We start from the raw sequence: 24,789 nt of genomic DNA, 5'->3' as shown, positions 1-24,789 counted from the left end.
GGGGGGGGGGGGGGGGGGGGGGGGGGGGGGGGGGGGGGGGGGAGAGGTGCCCTGCAGAAGAGCGTTGCTCTCACAGACCCCATGTCATTAGATCACTTTTAGAAAAACAATGTCCACTCACTCCAAATCGCTAACAGACGGTATGTTTTGAGAAGTGAATAGAGAACCGGACATTCAGCAGAAGACATGTGGGAGCATCCCATTGAAAAAGGGATAGGAAATGGCTACCCAGGACAGTTTAAACCAACAGAGACCACATGCCATCAGGAGATTGGAGAGAAAGGGGGGCGGCAGCATTATCTCTTTGTATAAAATCCAAAACTAACAGTTCAAGGTTGATTTACTTTCTGATGTAATAAGACGTAGGTCGAAAGTCGGTTTGTTATTCATATGTCTTCTGTCCATGAGCTCAAAGACAGGTGCAGGGGAAAGTTACTGCCCCAGTCAGGCCACCCTGAGCCCCACCGCTGAGTAGCAGTTAATCCCACCGTGCCTGTGAGCCTCCGTCCGGCCTCTGCTCTGCCCCTCTGATGGTGTCACGAATGCCCCAAGGCCCATTTCCCCAAAGGGGGTGCAGAGAACAGCCGTAACCCCCGGGAGGAGTTTTTGTGCGGTGGAAAGGCAGTGGCAGGGTCTAGCTCTGAGCCACACGCAGGAGAGGCACGCGATACCATCTCCAAAGAAGGCGTGTGAAGGAGGAGAGAGAAGGTGATGGAGGCCATGGTCCAGGAGTGGACTCAGCGTGTCACTAGGAACGGTCTTCCCCAGAACCGGAACTGTCTTCAGCAAATGCCGGCCCAGGGACGGCCCAAGGTGCCTCCGTGTGTGGCCCTGGCCTCGTGGACTGGCAAGCCCCTCCAGAAGCTCTGTGTTGGCAGGGAGTCTGAGCTGAGGGTCAGGGGGGAGGCTGCGGAGGGAACAAGCCTGCACCCCCACCCTGCACTGGCTGGGCTCCTCCTCCAGGGCCAGCCCTGCACCCCACGGCCTCCAAGGGTCATCATGTATATAGTGGCTGCTTAATACCTGTGTAACGAATCAGTATTGTTTCCCTCTCCTGTTTCCCTTGGACAAAGTCTGCAATTAGTCCTAATTGTTTTTACACCAAATGAAGTCTGTGAAGTCTTCCACAATCCAGCTGTCTCTCTCTCCCTTAGATGTAATTTTGCCCACTCTTCCTCTCCACCAGACACCAGTGCGCTTGTCTCAGGCTTGACGAGAGCACACAGAGGCCCTGCCTCGGTCATACCGGGCGGGGCAGGTGAGCTAAAATGACCCTAGAACACACCAGAACCTGGCAGCTAGTCAGTCCAAACTTCCGGGCGGGACTCCTTAGTCCTCCGGGGTACCACAGGCCCAACCCCTCCACGGTAGACAGTGCCCTCCCGTGGAAACAAAGAACCTTGCGAGTGCTGGGCTTTCCCCTCTGGAGGGTTTTTGTAACCCATGCCCCCAAGCTCAGGCTGTGACCGGGCCTCTGAGACCAGCCAGCCGGCAGGTGCTTGCTGTCCGCCGTCAGAGCAGGATGCCGCTCAACACAATACCACTGTTCACAGAAACGGCTATGTAAAAGTAAAACCCTAATATGTGTCTTAAGCAGATGCCTGGCTCAAGACTCACACAACAAATAACCACACAACAAAGAACAGACAAACAAAAAAGAGAATAAAACAAGCCAAAGTGGGAGAACTGCGCCAACTTATAATCAGAACAAATAATTTAAAAGATATCTTTAGAGGACTTTAAGCCTAGCACCATGTAAGAAGAGGCCTATATTCTCGGCATCAATGGATAAAGTTATTCATTAAAGTAAATGGAAAACTGGTAAATGAAAGATAATGACGTCTATAATTTAATCATATAGTCAGTATATGCAGTAATTCCTTTACCTTCAAAGTAATAGGCCAGGTGAATATATAACTTTTACCAAAGAAGGTCACTTTCTCCCTGTCCCCTGTATAATCAACCAAAGTGGAATGTTGTTTTCAAGGCATGCCAATCTTTGAACAGGCTGGGAGTGACACTTGGGGCCTGGCCTCTCCCTGCACACACTCATCCTGTACTAGTTGACCTTGGCCCTGCTTCTCTGGGCCTCCGTGCACATGTCTCGTGGACTCCTCCTTCCAGGAGCAATCTCAGGACTCAGCCAGGATCTAGCCCCTCTGGTCCCATCAATCGTCCCTCTGCGCTGACCCACGACATAAATGACATGAGCTGCGGAGGCTTCTGTGCAAGTTGCTGGACCTTAGGATGACCGGCCATCCTGGTTTGCTTGAGACTAAGGGGTTTCTGGGATGGGGACTTCCAGCGCCCAAACTGGAAACAAGTCCCAGGCAAATAGGGAGGAGTTGGTCCCTCCCGGTGCTGATGGGAGTCACACCACATACTGTGAATCTTGCCTGTCACAGCTGCGGGAGCAAAGGCCCAAGAGATCTGAGGCTTCCTGCTGTGTAAATGCACGTGGCAGGTGGGCTCTGGAGACAGCTGCTTTTATTTCTTGTAAGGCTCTGGGTGTGCTTTGCTTTTTCCACTTTTGCTACTTAACACATGTCCCTCCTAGCACGTTCCTCTCTTTCTGTGCTTGGAGCCGACTGAGAATGCTGTGCCAGTTTCCACTGGTTCTCTCCGAAATCCTTCAGCAGATGCTCCTGTTTGTTTTCCACAGTGAGTGTGTTGGGGGTTGGGGGGGGTTGTCACAAGGTCAGAAATCCACACATGTGCAGGTCAAGGTATGTTTTACACTGTTTGACAGTGGGGAAAGACAACCTGTTAGTGGTTCAAAAATAATGATGTTTTACCAGAAATGCAAATCGCTTCAAAAACAGTTTAGTCACATTTATTATATAACAGCAATAATAACTCTTGGTCAGCTCAGGCTGTTGTAACAAATTACCATGACTGAAGCTTTAAACAACAAACAGTTATTTCTCACAGTTATACAGGTTGGGAAGACCAAGATCAGGGTGCTGGAGGTCCAGTGTCTGGTGAGGGCTCACTTCCCGGTTCGCAGATGGCCTGTTGCGTCCTCACATGGTGGAGGGATCCTCTTTCTCAGGTCTCTTCTTATAAGGACACTAATCCCATTCATGAGAGCTCCACCTTTATCCCCTAATACCTCCCAAGGGCCCTCTGGATACACCTCTGAATGCCATCATACTAGGGATTAGGTCCTCAACCTATGAAGTTTTGGAGGTGGGCACATTCAGTCCATAGCAATAACTAATATATAAAGAGTGCTTGTCGGGTGCCTGGGTGGCTCAGTCAGTTAAATGATTGATTTCAGCTCAAGTCATGATCTCAGGGTCGTGAGATCAAGCCCCATGTCGGGCTCCAATCTGAGCCCGGAGCCTGCTTAAACTTCTCTCTCTCCCTCTGCCCTCCCCCCTGCTCACTCTCTCTCTCTCTAAAAAAAAAAAAAAAGAGTGCTTGCTACACACCAGGTACTGTGGTAAGTTTCAAATACATCATGTTGTTTAATGGTCAGAATATGAGGTAGGGGAGGAGACTGAAGCTCAGAGAGGTTAAGATATTTATCTGGGGTCACAGAGCTGGTAATTGGCAGAGCCAGGTTTTGAATCCAGTCTCACTGCACAGTCAACACTTGGACTCAGAACTGCAGACTTGGGGGCGCCTGGGTGGTTCATTCATTTGAGCATCTGCTTTTGGCTCAGGTCGTGATCCCAGGGTCCTGGGATCAAGCCCCGCATCAGGCTCCCTGCTCAGCGGGGAGTCTGCTTCTCCCTCTCCCTCTGCTGCTCCCCCTGCTTGTGCTTTCTCTCTCTGTATCTCGCTGTCTCAAATGAATAAATAAAATCTTAAAAAAAAAAACAAAAAAAAAACTGCAGACTTGGGGCTAAGCACGATCACACTTGAGCAAACTGCTGAGAACCCTGTAGATTCACAGATTGCTTTCTGGGCAACTGTGGGGCACATCAGTCAGGGTGTCTTCATCCTGGACCTGAGTCCAAATCACTGATGGGGCTCTCGGTTTCTACAGTGAGAGTTAAATAAAAGGTATCTGTGTACTCTAGGAATTACCCAGTTTGGCCAGATCGTCTGAAATACCATGATCCTTCTGGATTCATATGCTGCCACCAAAATTCCAGGGACAACACGCCCATGGCTAGTAGCCCATAGCTACTTCTCAGCTCAGCCAGTTCCTCTTTAAAGTGAGCCACAGTGATAAGGTCTCAGCTTGAAACTTCAGATTCACCTGAAGGTTTGTGCTTCAAAGGCCACCGAAGAAATAAAAAACTCATAGTGTGGTATTTTGTGACAGTTTGGATTTACATCCCCTCTGATCACATTCTCTGCATGCTGGAGCAGACTGCTTGGGTTCAGATGCTGGTCCCACCACTCGGAAGCTGTGAGATGGAACTAAATTTCCTCATCCGTACACCGAGGGTAACAGTTTCCCTTCCGTTTAAATGAGCTCATCCATATAAAGTACTTGAACAGAACCTGGGCCATAGTAAGCACACAATAAATATTTTTTACTCGGGAAGAAGACAACTCTTAACTGTTCCTCACTTGACAACTCTATAATGCATAGAACCTTCTGGCTGAAGAGAACGTACATGTGATGGTTACAACCTCCCAAGCCCAATAACGCTCTCTGCAACGTTCCTGGACAGGTGTTTACCTTTAGTCTACTCAGGAGAGAGCTAGCTGTCTCAGGGACCAGCACTCCAATTGTGGACGGCACTAACTTCTGGGAACACAGTCATACCATAGTCTGGGCAAAAAGCTTGGGCTCTGGAGCCTGGTTTTAAGATCTCCCCATCATCTCCACCACCACCATTCTGCCCCAGTGGTTTATAATGAGAAAAAGCTACAGAACTTGGATACAAATCTTTCCACATTACAGTGTTCAGTCAAATGATAAAAGAATATTCCTTTTTTAACTTCTCAAACCATGGCCGTCTGGACCGTGAATTAACAGGAGTGACAAAGCCCCATTAACATTCTTATTGTAGCAAGAACATTATCTCTGTGGGGTCTTTTTAGCCAAGACTAGTAACTCTAGTTCTTAGGATGTGACTGACTCTTGCAAAAAATCTTAGAAAGAGGGGGATGAGCAAGTGCAGATAACAATCAAGAGTTCTCTTGGGCCACGGAATGTACGGGAAATGATTATTTCTAAAAACTGTTCAACGAGGTAACTCAGTACATAATGAACATCAAATGTACAAAAAGTCCACTAAACTTGAATTCGTATTTACCTGGTTTCATTTGAATTCTAAAATAGATTTCCAGCATTTCAAATAAGCCTTTTGATTTTGTTCTTTTCCTTCACAAGGGAACACCCAGTTGTACTCAAGTCCAAATAGTATCTGACTGAGGTTAAAAGCGTGCTGCTTCTTTTCATCTTGTTCTTAACTGTTCTAAATTGATGACATTTTCGTCCACTCGTTTTTGTAAATCAGGGGCAAAAGGCAACAAAAAGGCAAAGAGCAGCACTGGCTACCTGAACAAAGGTGGGAACTCCACGGATGGCAGGAAGGTAGCTGCACACATCCTGCAACAGATACTGCTTGACATGAACCGCTCACTAGCAGAGGCTAGAAGCCCAACCGTATACGAAGAGTAGTGCGACGGGCCTGTGGAAGAGTGAAGGAGGTTCAAAAGTCACGTGCCCTCTGACTCAGGGGCCACTCGGGGAGCCAAAAGTAATCCACAGGTCTACCTCACATTCATTTTCTGGACCCAGTGGTAATGCTCGTTCCTAACACAAACCAAAGGCTTTTTAATCATGAGGTCAACCGAGATTGTGTGTGTGAAAAGTGCTTTCTAAACAGCAAAGTATCCGTATCAGATCATTCCCCAATTAAATGAGGAAATATAGTTTCTCAGGAATAGTTAGGTCTTAGTGTAACCTTGACTCATGTTCCCCAATCTCTAATCTACTCAGTTTCTTCAAGCTCCTTTCTAGAAGATACTGTGTGTTTAATTGGACATGGGGACTGGATCATTACCGGCCTTTTGCAGATTTGTGTGTCCATCCTGCCTGAGGGGAGACAACCCAACTGGCCCACAGAAAGCCAGGGGGACACTGGGCGGATCAAGGGAAAGTGACCAGATGGAGACGGAAGGACAACAGGGCAGCTAAACCAACAAGAAACAGGAGTCAAGAAAAAAATAGCAACAAAATGTATTTAAAAACAGACTTCTCCAGTTGGCATTTTGAATGAAATAGCTAACAATTAACTCCAACCCTTTCTATTGTGTTTCTTTTGCTCCTGGAGTCCTCTTGCGGCTTTAATTCTTGAAACTCAGGCAGCAGCACCAGACATTAAATCCCCAAAGGGAGAGGTATTATTAAACCTTTTGCTGGTCGTTCTTTTCTGAACACAAATGGACAAATTCTTAAGCCCTCTTAATTCATCTCATGACAATCATTAGGAGAAAAAAATTAAGCCAAACTTGCATATTGAAAATAAGAACAAAAACACAACACAAAAAAACCCCTGTAGATAATAAATATCGCTGATTCACTTATTTTAAACAAAGTCCAATTTTATTCACTCTTAATATCCTTGCAGTCCATTGTATACCTTCTGCACTGATGCTTGGTTCAGTAGCTGTTTGATACCTGAAGAAAGAGGGAACAAGTGAATTTTATCAACAAAAATGTGATTTCTCTAGAATTTAAAGAGCAGGTTTCATGGGGAGGCTCACAAAAGGCCGTATGACAATGGCAGATCCCAATTAAACAAATAACTACCCATGTTCAAGTTCATTGCGTGTGGATCCCCTCCAACCACATGGACACATATATGTCCAAGACGGCCCCTTTTCTCTTTCTGTCTCTCAGGCACACAGACCACACACCTCCCACAAAACCCTATCAAATGAGAAATGAGAAGAAGCCATCAAAATGGAAATAAAGCTCTTCAGTTGTCTTCCGTTCCTTCTTCTTTGTCCTCTTTTCAGTTTTGACTGCTTTCACTGTTCTCCTTCCTCTTCCTATTTAGGATGCACCAACTGGGCCCTTGCCTCAAGCAGCCATCGCTGATGCCACCCCTCAGCCTCTAGCCCTTCTAATCTAATGTATACCTGATCCTTCCCTTTATGGTTTGGTCCAGCTAATTTGTTTTATGTGATTCCTTTTCACATTCACACCCACACATCGGTTTCAAAGCCCAGCTCACACAGCCTTCTGTAACATAGTGACAGAAGAATTTTGAATATCTCCTTTATAGAAAGTCAAGTTCATTTCCTGGTCCTGTGTTTGATGTCTGATGTCCCTGGAGGGTGTTGTTTTTGACCATCCTCTTTACCCGCAGTTCTCATACTCACATGCCACAGACATATACACATGCACGCATATACTCTCTCTCTCATTAGACTGCTCACCTTCTCTTGCTTCCTCTGTTAACTGTTCTTTTGGAAAATCCACATCGAAAGTGATTATCAAAGAGCCCTTGATGTTGTTGTTGTCAAAGTTGGGGAGCCCTTCACCTTTCTTCCATAGCTTGGCTCCTGGTCTGGTGATCTTATCCCGGGAAATATGTACCTAGAAAGCAAAAGGGTATGGAACTGGACTAGGACTCTTGAAATACAACACACAGCTTCTAGTGAGCACTGGTGTCCAGAGCTCGTGTCACAGCTCAGCACAGAAGCAAGGATGAAGGGACAAGGGAAACACCATTAGGATACTGCAAGCCAAAGAAATACATTTTCAAAATAAAAAGAAAAACCAAACACGTAATCTCCAAACCACTCACATGAAGGTTTTAAAAGGACAGGAAGCAGGAAAATTGATCTGTTTACCTTGTGGCCATCCAAGTGAGTAATATCCATATCAAAGCCCACCAGAGACTCGACTAGTGAGATTGTCACATTTGTGTATAAATCATCTCCTCTCCTTTCGAATATTGGGTGTCTAAAAACAGAACAAGGTAAAAATCAAAAACTTCCATCTTTCTTTGGAAAGTGTTCGAAAAGGTTTTAGAAAAGGTTTTAGAAAAATCTTGCGAAAGGATGAATATCACTCTTTCAAATAAGCATTTATTAGATACTCCTTTATGTGTAGTATTAATCAGAACTATAAAGTTGTGTAAGATTTATTATAATCCTATGCTTAAGGAGCTTATGAATCAGGAGAAGGCAAAGCACATAAGTAAAACTACGAGTAATTAGATTATAGAAAAGAGAAAGACAACTTCTGGCAGTGAGGCCTGAGCAATGGGCATCAGGAACGGGTTTGGTTAGCTGGACCAGAGCTGGTCTCAAGGCCAGGTCAGCTCTAGAGATGCAGATAAGGTAGAAATGGGGGGGGGGGGGGCTGGGGTATGAGGGAATTCTGGCAAAGACCAGGACCTGAGAAGGTACCAGGTTTATTCAGGGAACAGCACATCTTACAGTTTCTCTGGGAAGATGTGAGAAAGATAAAGTAGGTAAGGAAAGCTGGGGAAAGTCCTAGAGGAAAGTAGAAGGGGAAAGTCCTAGGCAATGGGGGCCCATTTCTCCATATTTATGTGGGAAACTTGTTTCAACGAATCCTTAGAAGCAGAGGTAATTGCTGCTTTCCAAGGTGGTAACAAGAGAGAAATAATAAACCAGAAAGTCTGAGTCCCAGGCAAAATTCTTATATAAGCAGCACTTCATGCTAAAGAGAAGCTGCATATTATATAATAGAAGGTTCTTTCTATCTAAAGTCTTCCATCCTTGTATGGTGCCATCCTTCCTCAGTCGAAATCTCAGGTCTCCTTGAGTCCCATTCGTGTTTGCCTCTCTTTTACAACTCCTTACTTGTCTTATCAATTCTTTCCTTCCAACATCTTTTGGATCTGTAGGTCCTGAGTAAATATGTTAACAGCTCAATCCTTGGCCACACGCCCAAATGTTCAGTATCGTTGTAGAGTTACAAAGGATCATTTAGGGTATGAAGGGCACGAAACAGAGGGAAAACTCTAGCAGTGTCCTGGTGGCTATCCATCTCTCTCTAATCCAACTCATCTGAAAAGTGGTGGCTAAAGAGAAGGCCTCCAAAATCCGATCACTTACTTGACAACTTTGATTCGGAACCGCAGGTCCCCTGGCTCTCCATCCACGTGAGGCTCACCTAGTTAGAAGACATGATGGCATACTCTAAGTCACACAGGACACACGCTGCAAATCTATCTATAGTTTAGGAGAAGTTTTCAAAGCCACTACCTTAGGTGTGGCCTATCAAGTCTACCTGTGAGAGCAGTGTCTCTAACTGGTTATATCAAGTTTCGGATTATTAGTGAAGATCACCTGTATCTCAGGCACAGCAATAAATAACTTGACCTGTTACCTAAACAAAGAAAGATTCATTGATTTCTTGAACCTAAAGTCTTAAAGCTTCTTTTCTTTCAGAAACCTCAAACCTTTCACAAACCTCAAAGGTGAGGTCTGAGAGCATTTTATTAATGCCAACCAGAGCTACATATCTTCTTTCATTGCTGAGTTAAAATTAATCCATTAGGGTCTGAACACACAAATAGATATAACTTAGGCTACTAGATAAAAAGTTACTAGGTAGTAACTTTTGGCCGTGATATTCTAAAGATAAACTGTAGTGCTATGGTTTAAGGTGAACATCCAGGAAGGCCATGAAAGGCTTTCTGTGCACTAAAACTGACCTGAGAGTGTTGGAAATGATACATGCATTTACTATGTGGCCATTAGGATATGGTGTGAGGTGGGGGTTGCTAGTATTCACAAGCACACAGAGAACAGAGAATTATGACAGTAAAACATCAATATCAGTATTTCACCTTCTCCAATAAAGGGGTACTCCATGCCATCTCTCACCCCAGGTTCTATTTCTACCTCCAGTGTTCGTTCTTCATTCACTAGTCTGAGAGAGAATTTAGAAAAAAAAAATGAAAACACAAACCAAATCCCACATACACATAATTAATTTTTTCTGTTCTATCAGAGTTGTTTCTTAAAAGACTATTCCATACCTCTTGTTGACATAGCCATCTGAGATCTATTTACATCTCCTACATGCCAAAAGCCAGGGCAAAACTACTATATATTATGTAATCTTGTAACTGCTGCCTCCAAAGAAGCCCACAGTAGACGGATTACTTTGAGCTGAGTGATCAGTAACAGAGAAAACTACTCACTCTTACATAAATTTGCACCTCGAAGGACAGGAATCAGAAGCAAAGTTTATCCTGATATTTCTACTGATCCCACAAATAACTGATCGAGTTTTGATATATATAAATGTACAGTTCAGTTAAATCGTTAGGTTTATAACATAATCAGCAAATAGTACTTCTCTAATCTGCAATGTTAGCTGGACATGTATGACTGCTCTACTATTCCAAGTAGGAAAAATGAAACATTAACTTTTGCTAAGTATATTCAGAGTTAAAGGCACAGCTTATTAGTTCAGAAACACAGAAGGAGAGATTTAGAATATTTTTGGGAAAAATAAAAAGGTACATGTCTGGGATGCCTGGGTGGCTCAGTCGGTTAAGCCTCTGCCTTCGGCTCAGGTCACGATCCCAGGGTCCTGGGATCGAGTCCTACATCAGGCTCCTTGCTCGGCAGGGAGCCTGCTTCTCCCTCTGCCTGCCTCTCTCTCTCTCTCTGATAAATAAATAAAATCTTTAAAAAAAAAAAAAAAGGTACATGTCTTTGCTCTATCCTCTGGTGGAACATGAGAGAGAGAGAGAGAGAGAGAGAGGAGGGTGTCGGGAGATAGAGGACAAAATCTCAGTACAGACCATTAGCATTTTATTAGACAAGTGAGAGGATGAAAGTGTCTCTTGGTAGAACAGAGAAGGTGCTCCACTTACTTGACATTAGGGCACTCGTCACAGACCACCTCCTGGGTCATCTGGAAGCGACCTGGGCCCAGCTGGGTAGTCCGCATCTCTTGCCGGCAGTTGCATTTTCGTTTGCCCGGAGCCTGCCTTGCCACGGGTTTGTTTCTAACTACCTAAGAAGTACATAAACAACATCAGCTTCTCTCTCTGTAAAAGAGCCTTTGGTTTCCTCAACTGATCAGGGCTGCACACGTACTGGAGCTGGAACATTCCCTTCTCTGGCAAGCTATCCCCCAGAGAGACCTAATGTTGACAGAAGCCTTTGTGGAGTTACAAATCAGCCCCATACAGGAATGAAGCAAACGGATACTTAAATGACCCAACATCTGAAGGTGGAGAAGAGAGAGAGAAAGAAGAAAGAAGAAAACCAAAAAATAATGTGTATGATATCAGCATTTCTAAGGCACAACTAAACACCACTGAGTTAAAGCAGTTCACAGAATTGCTATCTTTTAAGAAATCTGAGCTGTGCAAGCACAACCCCTGGAGAACCACTGCCTTGAAAAACTGGTATTAGCTGCCACATACCATTAGCTATGATAAATCCAATGAAAACACTTCCTTGTTTCAGGCAACTTGATCTAGGACTGTTTCCCACTGCTATCTCAATTCAGATACTGAACATGTGAGGGACACAATGATCATCTCTTTGTAGCTGCTTGCAACCAAACACGCTGCTCCCTCCAGGTATGTGGGAACCAAGACACATGAAGAAATGTATTCCCGGTTTTGTCTGTTTCATCAGTCAAACACCTAATCACAAGGCACATGTTCATGCAGCAGGAGGTCACAAGTGCTTGGGAGAAAAGCCCCTTAAATACATGAAAGCCTAGGTCAATGGAATAAATGACAACAACAACAGTAAATAGAGTAGACACTCTATAGCACTTACTCTGTGCCGAGCAATGCTCTGGTCACTTTTACATATATGAACTTGTTTCATCCTCCCAACAACCTCATGAAGTAGATGTTGATACAGTCTCCATTTTAGAGGGGAAGTAATGAAGGCACAGAAAGGTTCAGGAACATGACCAAGGTCACGTAACTAATATATGGCAGAGCCAGTATCTGAAATCAGGCAGTCTAGCTCCAAAGTCTGTGCTTTTAATTATTATGCTCTCTCAAGGTCATTTTTCCTTGAAAAAGAATTTTCCATGGGGTCATTTAAATGGCAAGGTCACTGACATCCTTTACAACGACTGGATTTTTGTTTAGGAACACACTAACTGCACAGAGTGATGTACACAGTGTATTAGTGATGACTGAAGACAACAGGTCTGGAGGGAACAGGGGAGCTCATTAGGTTCACCTCCTTCTCCCACCTCAACAACCTATCTTGCTTTTGAAGGAGAGATGGCCCAAATACTTTCAGTGCCCTTTCCCCCACCCTTCAGACCAAACCACAGTATTAGAAGCCAGTGCATCCTCTGTAACTGTCCAGTCCTCTTCTTTCAACTATTCAGAGCAAAATCACAACTACAGAAAATGCTTCTTGTCAAGCAAGTATATATGCATGGGCTACTGGCTATCTGCTCCAAAATCCTCAAAAAAACTAAAAGAAGACATGGATTCCAGGAAATAATAATTATAACACTCCATTGGTTAGAAAACTCTAGAGATGGAAGGCTGTTTTGAACTGGCATGTGTACAGTGTGGCGGCCACACCTCGGGGTAGCAGCTAGTGGGGGCCACTGTGGAGAGGCGAGAGAAAAGTAGTTGCAGTTCTGCTCTCATCTCTCTCCTGAACTGCCTTGGGACAAGCACATTTGGCCCCCTCCTCCAAAACAATAGACCCCAGACACCAAACGAAACCAAAAAAACCTCCAAGAACACAAACAAATAAAACACAGTTAAAACCACTGTACAAAGGCTTGCCCCAAGACACTCTACCAGGGAAAGAGAGTTGCTGATACCCACGGGGGAAATACAAGCTCAAAGGCCAAGAAAACATCTAGGCACCGGAGAAGTCCAACTATATGCCCCCCCACCCCCCAGAAAAGACAACAAACTGGATAAAACATATATTTTAAGCAAATGTATTAGAGAAGACAGACCAAGAATTTAAAATAAGCATGGAAATATTTAAGGAGATAAGGAAAGACATTAGCAATAATGTAATAATATTATGTTTAAAAACGTGAATTGAAATAAAAACACAGCCAATGGGATATTATTAGGATGGACATAGTTGAAGACTGTAGTGAGCCAGAAACAAAATAAGGCACTCTCCTAGAGGAAGCAGGGAAGGCTAAAGAACTAGAATAGTTTTGTTTTTTGCTTTGTTTTTTGTTTTTTTTTTTATATATTTAAAAGAAAGTTAAGAGCAGATAGAAGGAGAAATGCCAACAAAGAGGATTATGTATTTGAAAAAATAGTGGAGATAAATTTTCCAGAACTAAAAAGGGATGAATAACTTCAAATGAAAAGAACCCAAAGTTCCAGTAGAAACTACAGGTGACTTGTTTTCTGATTTTAGGGCAGTAAAGAATTTCTTAAATGAGACACAAAACTAACCATAAGAGTAAAGACTGAGGGGCGCCTGGGTGGCTCAGTTGTTAAATGTCTGCCTTCGGCTCAGGTCATGATCCCAGGGTCCTGGGATCGAGCCCCACATCAGGCTCCCTGCTCAGCGGGAAGCCTGCTTCTCCCTCTCCCACTTCCCCTGCTTGTGTTCCCTCCTCTCTCGCTGTCTCTCTCTCTCTCTGTCAAATAAATATATAAAATCTTTAAAAAAAAAAAGTAAAGACTGATAAATTTGGTCATGTTAAAATTAATTACTTCTGTTCATTTTAAATAAATCTTCAATATAATGAAAACACAAGTTACAAACTGACTGGCTATATTTAGCCAACAAAAGTTAATAGTAAGAATAAACTATTCTTAGGAATCAATAAGAAAAGGGCAAAAAAAAATATGGGCAAAATATGAACAGATATTGCACAAGAGAGGAAACAGGGCGCCTGGGTGGCTCAGTTGGTTAAGCGACTGCTTTCGGCTCAGGTCATGATCCTGGAGTCCCGGGATCGAGTCCTGCATCGGGCTCTCTGCTCGGCAGGGAGCCTGCTTCTCCCTCTGACCCTCCCCCCTCTCATGTGCTCTCTCTCTCTCATTCTCTCTGTCTCAAATAAATAAATAAAATCTTTTAAAAAAAAAAAAAAGAGAGGAAACAAATATGGCCACTAAATATATGAAGGGGTCTATCCTAATTATGAACTGAGAAAATGCAAATCAAGACCACAATGAGATAACATTTCTTCCCACCTGATGGGCAAAAATTGAGAAATCTAATAATTCACAGTTTTAGAGAGGTGGCAGATCTATAGGATCTCTTATAAACTGCTGGTGGAAGTGCTGGTAGTAATCAACTGAAAAAACAATATGGAATCACCTTGTACAAATCAACATTGGTTCATATTACCCAGCAATTCCACCCTTCCGTATATACACCCAAGAGAAATTCTTGCTCACATGCACCTGGATATATGTACAATATGTTCATAAAAGCACTGTTAGGAAGTGAAAAAAAAAAATCTGGAAATAACCTACATGCCTACTGATACAATGTTGTCATGATAAAATTCTGTTCAGCAGAATTACAGTGACAGCAACAGGCACCAATCACTAACATAATAGTGAGTGAAAGAAGACGCCAGTCCCAGGAGATAAGGTATGGCATGATACCATTTTTACACAGTCAAAAACAATAAAAATACAACAATATATTATTCAGGTATTCATACATATATAATACAACAAAGAAACAAGAGTCACAAGGGAACAGTAAGGACAAAACTCAGGATAGTAGCTAGCTATGAAGGGAGGCAGAGAAACGGAGGAGGGAAGTAGCATGGAGTAGACATAAGTGGTGGTCTTCTTGTAGTTAGTTCTTGGGCTGGGCGATGAGTTCATGAAACAATAACTGTGTATCATGGAACCGAGGATTATGATTAACTCAACTCGGTACATCTGGTCACTCTCCTGACTCCCAAAAGACAGAGAAGGTACTCAGAAATTTCTTGTTTTCAGTCAAAAGAACAACTTCTGGGAGTTAATATGAATAGCTGTATTGTTTGAACTTACTTCCACAAAATTTCCTGCATATACTTCTTCCAAAGTGACTTCTAGATCTACAATAATATCACTGCCTCTTGGAATATTCCTGTCTTGCTGACGAGGAGTTCCTCCAAACATGAAACCAAAATCTCCAAAGAAGCTGTGGATAAGTGTAAAATCATCAGGAAAAGAAAGCAGAGTTCATGTCTTCAATTATTTAGTTTTCTTCACATGGCTACAATATTGTGTCCTACCAACATATTGTATAAAACCTGACATTTTTAATGGGGAGTCATACATCATACACAACTTTTAATTAATACAATATCAACTATATTGTCCCCTGCCACAAAAAAATTTTTCCTTTTAATAAATATTGTCCAGGCATATAGTAAAGTGCATAAATACAGTGTGCCTATGAATTCAAAGTTGGGCTTAATCACTAATAATAATCTGTTTTAGTATCGAGGGATATCAGGATATAATGGACCTATTGAGAAAGGGCACAGTATATATAAACTCAAGTAATGCTGACTCTAATGGTAATTTTGAACATTTGTAGTGTTCACTTTGTATATTTAGGAACTAGCTTTAGTTAAGGAAGCTACTGTTCTGTATAAAACTCTTGGGTACATAATTAAATAAGCTAAAAAAGCACAGCCTTAGTAGAATTCTGGACCTTAAGAAAAAGGAAGTTCTGTTCTCTACAGAACCAAAATCAATTTTTGTAAGTAACAAAAGCATCACTTTGAATTAATACAATGACCTTCAAATGTGCAGCTGTTCCTAATCTTAACGTTAATTTTTGATGTTAAGAAGCCTCAGGTGTGGGGCACCTGGGTGGCTCAGTCGTTAAGCGTCTGCCTTCGGCTTAGGTCATGATCCCAGGGTCCTGGGATCGAGCCCCGCATCGGGCTCCCTGCTCAGCGGGAAGTCTGCTTCTCCTTCTCCCTCTCCCACTCCCCCTGCTTGTGTTCCCTCTCTTGCTGTGTCTCTCTCTGTCAAATAAATAAATAAAATCTTAAAAAAAAAAGAAGCCTCAGATGTTAGCACAGTGATGACAACTAGGTAACTCCCTCCCACCCACCAACCAATCTTGGTGAATAGATTCCCTGAATCTTAAACAAAACCAGAGAGGGAGGATTTGCAGGGGGTAGGGGGGCAGGTGGTTGGTACAGATGGGAGCATTCTCTTTCTGGTATCACTTCTAATAGCCAAAGGGAACAGGACACTTTCCTAGTAGGCTAAAACAACCAAATCGATCCTGGGGAAGAAAAGGATTTCCTAATCATGTTACTCACACATCTTCACAAGGCCTTAAAAAACTACCGTCACCCCCAAATACTAAATGGGGGCAACCACTGTATGCAACAGTGATTCTTACCTCCTTCGGGAAAGGGTTCACAAAACCCTTTAAGAATCTAAAGAAAGCAATAAACCCTCTCTCCATAGGAAAGCATACTCGAACTTTTTTTTGTTTATAACTTCTTTTGAAACCCCAGATTAAGATCTTATATGGCATCATCAGGGCATACAGAAATTCAATAAAGAGGGGTTCAAAGAGCGTGAGGGAAAGGTGTGTATTATTCCAGCCATTTAGCACTCCCAGAAAGTCATGTGCCACAGGAGATAGAGTCTCTACCCTAACTCCTTCTACCAGTGCTGATTACCATAACTGTCCCTTTCCTGTTGATAGAATGAAAAAGAGGCAATTTTGGGTATGGGAGTAGGAATTTCTCTCTCTCTCTGCTTATAAGAATTTTAGGCATTAATGGTTTGCAGATTCTAAGACAGAGAAGAGACAGCATATAGTGGTTTCCAACATACAGGGCCCCCAACACTGTCAGGGTAATTTGACTGATATGGTGAGCTGGATGGACAGCACTTTCAGTGCTACCTGTCTTTTTTGGAACTTTATGAAAATAGAAGAATGCATTCCCACAGGGAGGAGGAGGATTGGCCTTTTGGTCAAGAATCAGTTGAGTTTTATTCTTCATCAAAAGCTTCTGAACAAGGGAGCAAGGATATATCTTTAATAATCATCCAATGATCCATTCTCAGATACTAACACTTTGCAGATGGGCAAATTACTTACTGAGAAAAAATGTCTCCATGGGAGCTCTGATGACCATCTTTTAATCCCTCTTCACCATAAGTATCATATTGTTTCCGTTTCTCACTATCTGACAGAACCTGGGGACAAAAGCGAGTTGAGGAATCAAGATTAAGAGTTGGTTATATGCGATTAAGGTACATTCATATTTATGTTTTTTTAAACTCTGCTACTGTGTCTAAGATTTTGTGGAATGAAGTTTTCATTATGTATGGCATTAAGGCACAGATATATTTTCTTTAGCAGACTAAATTCTTTGATGCGCTGTTCATTCTGGAACTTCCACAGTGCTCAATTCATGTCTTTACCAAAATTGGCCTAGTCCCATAAAAATCGTATCTGAGATCAGCAACGTGGCTGTGAAGGGGAGGGCAGCAACAGGAAAGAGGTGAGATGAATTCCTCAGGTTTACTTCCCATGCAGCTTGATTCTTGTGCTTGTGCTGTTCACCTCTATGAGACAGTAGCTCTCTGAACCACAGACTAGGATATGACTATGACAGACCATCATTAGTGATAGAAGCAGTCAAATGGGACAGCCTTAAAATCTGTTCAGGCCTACATGTCCACACCATATAGGTGCCTCCCCCCATACACATTAGGAGACTGACAGGTCAAATGATAGGCCCTTCAGAAAGGTCTATACTGCTATATTTTCTTATTCCCTTTTCCATTCTGGGGGTATGTAGAAATCCTTTTGTAGAAGAATGCTGTCTGCCATATATGTTTAAGCTTGTAACCTTCTGAGTCTGAATTACAGAGAGTAAAACAAACAAACAAACCACTGCTCTATGAAGACTGCTCAAGGACAATTTCACAGCTTGAAAAGATAGGGCGCATTCCATTTATAATACTGAAGAATATAAAAACAAAATAAGCTTCCATACTCTTTAAAATCTGCTTTCAACATGCCAAAAAAAGTAAAAGCTTCCCACATATATAATTTTGACAACTAAATAAGTTCATACTTTGTTATTTTAAATCTCCTATTTAGACAGCAGATTAAAGGGGAAAGTTATTTCAAACCGATACTTGCATTGGCTCAGGAAAAGAGAGGCTGGAAGTAGATGGAGCTTGTTGACTCAGCAAAAGAAAGGGTAGACCTGCCTGGCATATATAAACAGGACACACTCTTGGCTCTGGGCTGAATGATGTGTAAGGAGCCATTGCAAAAATGTTCTTTTTCTAAATTTATCTTAAATGTTACAAGAAATTGAGTGTATGAGAGAGAGCATTCTTTTTTTTTTTTAAGATTTTATTTATTTATTTGTGAGAGAGAGAGAGAGAGAATGAGAGCACACAAGCAGGGGAAGTGGCAGGCAGAGGGAGAGGCAGACTTTTCACCAAGCAAGGAGCCCAATGCAGGACTTGATCTCAGGACCCTGGGATCATGCCCTGAGCCGAAGGCAGATGCTTAACTGACTGAACCACCCAGGCGTCCTGAGAGAGAGCATTCTTAAAAGCAGAGACAAATGGGTTAGTTCAGAAGTGACCAGAGTACTTGACTAAAGGCACTATGAAAAGTACTTGACTAAAGGCACTATGATAGTTCACATGAAAGGATTATTTTGGTAAATATCCTAAAAAAAATTAGCTACATCAGGGAAGTAGAAATGGGCAGAGTTAACTTAAAAAAACAAAAACAAAAACAAAACTCTTATTATTAAATCTGGACTTCCAATATTTTTACTCTCAAGTCTCCTGTGGTCTTGTCTTGACAAAGAAATGAACCCCACATTTGGGTCTATAAAAAACACTTCAAAACCCCCAAACAGGGACACCTGGGTGGCTCAATGGCGTAAGTGTCTGCCTTTGGCTCAGGTCACGATCTCTGGGTCCTGGGACTGAGTCCCTTCTCCGCCTCCTTGCTCAGTGGGGAATCTGCTTCTCCCTCCAGCTGCCACTCCCCCTGCTTGTGTGCTCTCTCTGACAAATCAGTAAATAAAATCTTTCACACACACACACACACACACACACACACACACACACACAAAATAAAACCCCCAAAGACTATTTTAAAGTCAGCTTCTTTATGAAAAGCAGAGGCTCCTGGAATAACCACCCCAAAAACTATCCTTAAAGTTATTTACTATAATTCACTTCCTCCTCAGTTTTCTTCTGTCCAAGGAATGCAATTTTATTCCATGGTCTTGAAAACTATTTTATTTTCAAGAGAAAATAAAGGTTCTTAGATGATTAGCCAACCAACCCAGAGTCTCAACTAATTAAAATGCCAGCAGTAATCCCAATTCAGTAGAAAAGACAGATTTGTATTCACAAAAGACTCTTCAAGTTAACTGGGATTTTTATTTGTGAACACTAATTTATCTAAGGACCAAAGGCAATGAAGTGAGTGATACAAAGAAAAAAGAAAATTTGAACTAGTGATGAGAAAGGTTCTTAGAGTTAAATAAACTGCAATCTCATGAATGATTTATGTATAGCCTGCTTAGGTCATAGCTAAAGAACCTGGTATACTCTAAATATTTTTCTTTTCTTTTTTTTTTTAGAGACACAGAGAGAGAATGAATGAACATCAAGTGGTGGCTGAGGGGCAGAGGGCGAGGGAGACAGAGAATCCCAAGCAGGCTCCACACTCAGCATGAAGTCCAATGCGGAGGCGCTATCCCATGACCCTGAGATCATGACCTGAGCTGAAATCAAGAGTCGGATGCTCAACTAAACCACCCATGTGCCCCAACATGGTAGACTCTTTAAAGAACATGACGAATTCTTAGCAACAGGTTCCCTAAAAAATATTTTGGACTATTGGGTTCCTAGCAAAAAAAGGGACTATTTATGGGAAAATAGTGCAAAATATGGAATCCATATTATCAACAAGAACCAAAATGTTACATATAATTTAAGAGAGTCCACCAACACTATCAAGTTTATTTATGGGCCCTAGGTTAGGAATTTCAGTCCTATAGGATCCCTAAAAGTGTCAGTAGAAGAAAGGGGAACCCTATTAGCTCTAGGTTTCCCCTAGGTATAAATCAGTTTTAGTTCAGTGGATTCTTTAATCTAGGCTTTGGGATCCCTTCTTTTGGGGTTTGTCCCACTACTAAAATATTTTTCAAATTTGGTTCCAGCCTTCTCACTATCCAGGGTTTTAACTTGAATTCAGAAGTTTTAGCTCCATAACTTTCAGAGTTAAATTATTTTTTCCTGTGCCCTCTTAGAAAATGGGAATGTTATCCCTAGAGTGATAACATTGTAATGTATAACTGAAATCTGTTAAGAAAGCAGGATTTAAATGTTCTCACCATAAAAAGAAGTAAGTGAGGTGCTGGATGTGTTATTAATTACATGGGCAGAGTCCTTTCACAATGTATACATATATCAAATCATCATGATGTACACTTTAAACATTATATAATTTTGTCAGTTATACCTCAATTAGGCTGAAACCCCTCCCCCGCTGGATCTCTCATTCTAGTTCTAGAGGAAAAGTGAATTGCAACACAAAATAGCTACCTCCTAATCTAACAGACGAAAGATTGTTAGAACTTATTTGTAAGATTTTTTCACCATAGTGTTGAAAGAATCTGTGTACAACAGTTTTCCAAATAGTAAATAATTTATTAAGCATTCAATAAATATTCCTCGGTGTAATTAAAAATTAAAAAAAAAGAAAAAGAAAATGGGAATAAGAATATGCCCAGCTCTACTATATTTCATGGTATCCTAATGCAGATTAAATGAGATGATACTGATGAAAGTGTCTTCATCTCCTGATTAGAGCCTACAAATTACAAACTGTAGCTGTGTTTTGTTTGATCTGCACAAAAAAGAAATTTTTAAATTGAATTAGTTACCAACATTTTCCAATCAAAAGAATTACAGAAAAATCTGGATTTCCACTTCTCTTGAAAAATTACATGATCTGGCAACACCGTGTTTCCATTTGTACATGGCAAAAACTGGCTGGGGTTGAGTAACAGCTGTCCCCTTGGAAATGGGCAAGAAGGCTTCAGTTTGTCACAGTCCTCATCAATCCCTGTTGATTCCCAACATGGAGGTAGAATATTCACTGTCATGTTTTATCTTATAACTGCCCTGCATGTTGTGTGTCTGATCCATGTAAACATGTTGATTTGCAATCCTCATTTAGATTTTGTTTCTATTTCTGGCTCTAGCTCCCAAACTGATTGAATGATGATCAATCTACTCATTAATCTATCAATCTTTCTTTCTTTCTTTCATCTTTTTCACCTTACTCTCCTTAATCAAACAAAAACTAATATGAAAAAATTAGAAAATAGCATAGACTAACATTAATACACAATATAGCAGCAAACACTACTTTTATTTTTATCTATTGCCTGTTTTTAAAAAGAAGTGACCTGAAACAAAGGAGTGTTACTCTGTGTTACACTGACTTTTCTCTATCCGTAGGCTTTATTCATACTTCATCTTTTTCCCAACTCACCTCATAAGCAGCACCTAGATCCTGGAATTTCTCCTGAGCTCGAGGATCATCAGGGTTCCGGTCAGGATGAAGCTGTAGCGCTAGTTTCCTGTAGGCCTTTTTAATGTCTTTTATAGAGGCACTGCGAGGCACCCCTAAGATCTTATAGAAATCTCGCCTGGGGAATAGGGAGGAAGAGAGGGTACTTCATTAAAGAGTTATACATTACATTTTTAAAAGTGAAATTTTTTCCTATACATTTAGGTTTCTGTATGAGCAAACAGGTAGGAAAATGAAGGTATACATGTGACACACAAAAAAGAATGAGTAAAAAGAGAACACATCAGAATTTGTAATGAGTCATATATTGAAGTAGTCACAATGAGAGGCTATGCACTTTTTAAACTTTGCCAGAATTATTCAAAACATCTGCGGTACGCTTCTCTTAGAACTATCTTCAGGCAAGAAAACTATTTTATTTATGGTCACATGTTATTTTCAACCAATAACCGTATAATCAAATTAACTCTCTCCTTTTTCCTTCCCTCTATTAGTGACTTCAAATGATGTCAACCAAAGGATGATTTTCTTTATCCAAAAAGATTACATCACATGAATGTTCTAATAGTAGCTTTGTTTGGAATGTTAAACATGAAGTGACTGAAATTAACGTGAGAGGTTAACATAGAGGTTAAGCCAAAACCTAGTAAGAACCCCGAAGAAAGAATAACATCCATTTGGAGTTATTTTGCTAAAAGTGAGAGAAATAATCAATCTTGCATTCATTGCTAGTGGTTATACTGGTTTATCTTGGTCAAGTCTTAATTATAGACAGCTGCTGAAGCCCATATGCAGGAGCCTAAAAGTCTCAGCAGCTACAAATATACATATGGCATGAGCTGGGAGATAAGGTACAGATTCACCGACCTCCTTGCAAGGGACTATGCTGAAACCAAATTACTTATAAAAGGAATCTTTGCAAGAAGGACCAATGGATGGAACAGACTATAATAAACTTTCAGGTCAGGGACTGTAGTCCACAGAAGACATCAACAAATAATTGTTGAATGAAATGAATAAATAAGCATGCTCACAAAAACCTACTCCTTTTGCCAGAGTCACTTTAGCCATCAAAAATTACTCTGAAAATGCATTTCTCAACACAGGGGATGGGAAAGTTGTTCACAATGGACATGCCAATGTAGTAGTGATGGTGATTTTAAAATGCAGTGGGGATAAAATGCATTGGGGTGCCAGGTGATATAAGAGAGAACACTGAAAAAATTATTTCATAAGCTCTTAGTCCCATTTTGGAAAGTCATTTAATCATTTCAGGAATAAGTTTGAAAAATTATCACCCCCAAGGGATTCCATGAGACTTAATTAGATGCTTTATCCTCCCCTCCAAAATCTGCAAACACCCTTGAGATCTCTTGAGACAAGGACTAAATAAATCAAAAGGTTCACTAAAATTAATAACAAAAGAGCTGTTTAAAGAATGAGGCTTACTTAGAATATGCTTAATATAAAAATGGCTAAGTAACATCCCAGAAAAATCAGGGAAAAGATGGCTAGCATCAATATTACAGTTCCCAAAAGACTTCTTTATAAAAAGGCTGACATTTAAAGCTACAGAATTAACAATATTCATACTGACATTTTGTTTAAACATCTTAGGGTATGTGTTGCTTTAAGTGAAGGACTGACAAAAACATACTAAGAAAAACAATAGAGCATTACCTAGAAGAAATTAATTTTTTTAGCAATTTAAAATGTTTCACAAGGAAAAAAAATGACAACAAAGTTTAAGCATATATGCACAGGGAAAAAGACTTTTAAGAAATAACAAGCACTTTAAAGTTTAAAGCTTTGCTAAGTAGCATCTCCTCCAGTTAGAGAAATGTAGGAATTGTTAGAAGCTAAGACTTCCCCACATTCAAAAATATGAGCCTGGCATATCATATCCTGTGGTCACCAGGCTTTAGGACCATGGATCTAAAAGGCTGGAAGAATCCTTAAGAGTTCAGGTGGTCCTACTCCCTTCATAGAGGGGGCACCTTATTATCTTCATGTTACAGATGAGAATTTAGGTGGTTCCTACAGAGGCACAGAATTTGTATGTGGGTTGGGGATGGGTGGTCTTGAATTCTACCTCACTACCTGTTGGTGAAGTGCTCTTCGCGTTCATAAGATCATAAAGCTTCTCAAGAATGCACCACGGCGAGAGACAGTGAAGCATGATGGATGACATTTATAGGCTGAATTATCTCAAGAAGCTGGGAAATACAAGAACTCTCCAAAGAGTCTGCCTTGCTCCCTCAACCCAATTTCCTTCGGTCCCAGCATGGCTTCCCTATCTGTTCTTACTTCCTCACTCAGCCTCGCATCATAACCACCCACTTTAATATCAGCCCCCCCAGTGGCTTGTTGCAGGCTCAAACATTTATATGGTCCTCTTCTGCAGCTCAGCAGCAACCCCACCCCCACGGTGCGTCTGGCACTGCATCCAAATTCGACTCCTTTGGGCAAATCTAGCTCTAAGGGCCTCTGGACCTAAGCCCCTCTCACTCGTGCCACCCCCTGCTCTCCTCTCCACCCCGCTAGCCTGGCCCACACGACCCATTCTTCTGCCCCCACCGCCTCACCTCAGCAACGCCCCTCTCCACTCCCTCAGTCTGGCAATGCTCCCTCATCCCCAGCCAAGACTGACAGACTCACGGGCCCCGTGCCCGCGGGTGCCTGTTCCTCACCCGGCGATCACGGCCCCGAGGAGGTACAGGAGCAACAGGCAGAAGGTGCCCAGGTTCTGCGGGGCCATGGTTTCTCGGTGCCGCCCTCTGTGCCGGTCCCTAGCCCACGCGCTCCTCAGAGCCTCCGCCGCCGCCGCGTCGGCTCACCAGACCACCCGGCGCTGAGAGGCCGCCTCACACCGGGGTCTCCTCCTTGGTCCGGAGCGACAGCTAGCTCGCCCCCTCCTCTGCCCAGTCCACTTCCCGGGAGTCCCGAGTCCCCGTGAGAGAAGCCCCCAGCAGGCGAGAGCCAATCGCTGCCCGGGACATCACACGCGGCCGGCGCCTCGCAGCCAATCAGCGCAGTACACTTCACCTCCGAGGCGGCGCGGGCGGCCAGTTAGGCCTCCGAATTGCAGCCGCAGCTCCGGGCCAATTAGAGGAGGAAACGTCAGAGAGTCGCGCCGCCGCAGGAATCCGCTCTGCCCCGGTAGCCGCGAGTCGTAGAAAATTACGTAAAAAGGCGGTGGGGCGAACTGGTGCCAAGAGAGGGCACTCGAGGTGCATGAATTACCCCCGCCCTCCACCTCGGACTCTCCACCAATCACAAGGCTCCGCTTCCAGTACCGACCAATTACGGGAGGGAGGATTTATCTTGTTACAAGTCTGGGAA

At 42.3% G+C, this 24,789-nt stretch overlaps 1 protein-coding gene across 1 annotated transcript; it reads right to left on the bottom strand.

Moving 5' to 3' along the window:
• Positions 1 to 6,131: 6,131 nt before the first annotated feature.
• DNAJB11 (DnaJ heat shock protein family (Hsp40) member B11) lies at positions 6,132 to 24,488 on the bottom strand. Its single transcript, XM_034999775.1, has 10 exons — positions 24,138 to 24,488; positions 21,409 to 21,565; positions 16,960 to 17,057; positions 14,892 to 15,024; positions 10,782 to 10,924; positions 9,744 to 9,826; positions 9,007 to 9,064; positions 7,771 to 7,882; positions 7,354 to 7,513; positions 6,132 to 6,589 (listed from the first exon to the last, which is right to left on the bottom strand). The coding sequence occupies exons 1-10, from the start codon at positions 24,203 to 24,205 to the stop codon at positions 6,525 to 6,527; spliced, it is 1,077 nt and encodes a 358-aa protein (XP_034855666.1). The 5' UTR covers positions 24,206 to 24,488; the 3' UTR covers positions 6,132 to 6,524.
• Between the last annotated feature and the right edge of the window lie 301 nt (positions 24,489 to 24,789).

The sequence above is a fragment of the Mirounga leonina genome, unplaced genomic scaffold (genome assembly GCF_011800145.1).
Source record: "Mirounga leonina isolate KUSES-001 unplaced genomic scaffold, KU_Mleo_1.0 Mir_115, whole genome shotgun sequence".
In the NCBI taxonomy this organism is placed as follows: domain Eukaryota; kingdom Metazoa; phylum Chordata; class Mammalia; order Carnivora; family Phocidae; genus Mirounga; species Mirounga leonina.
The sequence above is the reverse complement of the archived record's forward strand: the minus strand, read 5'-3'. Positions and strand labels throughout refer to the sequence as shown.

Excerpts from the sequence above, each read along its gene's own strand:
- DNAJB11 (XM_034999775.1), bottom strand. The coding sequence starts at position 24,205 with ATGGCCCCGCAGAACCTGGGCACCTTCTGCCTGTTGCTCCTGTACCTC. Across the intron at positions 9,065-9,743 it reads GTACCCCTTTATTGGAGAAG|GTGAGCCTCACGTGGATGGA; the intron begins GTGAAATACTGA and ends TCTTCTAACTAG. Across the intron at positions 7,883-9,006 it reads TTCCGAATCAAAGTTGTCAA|ACACCCAATATTCGAAAGGA; the intron begins GTAAGTGATCGG and ends TTCTGTTTTTAG.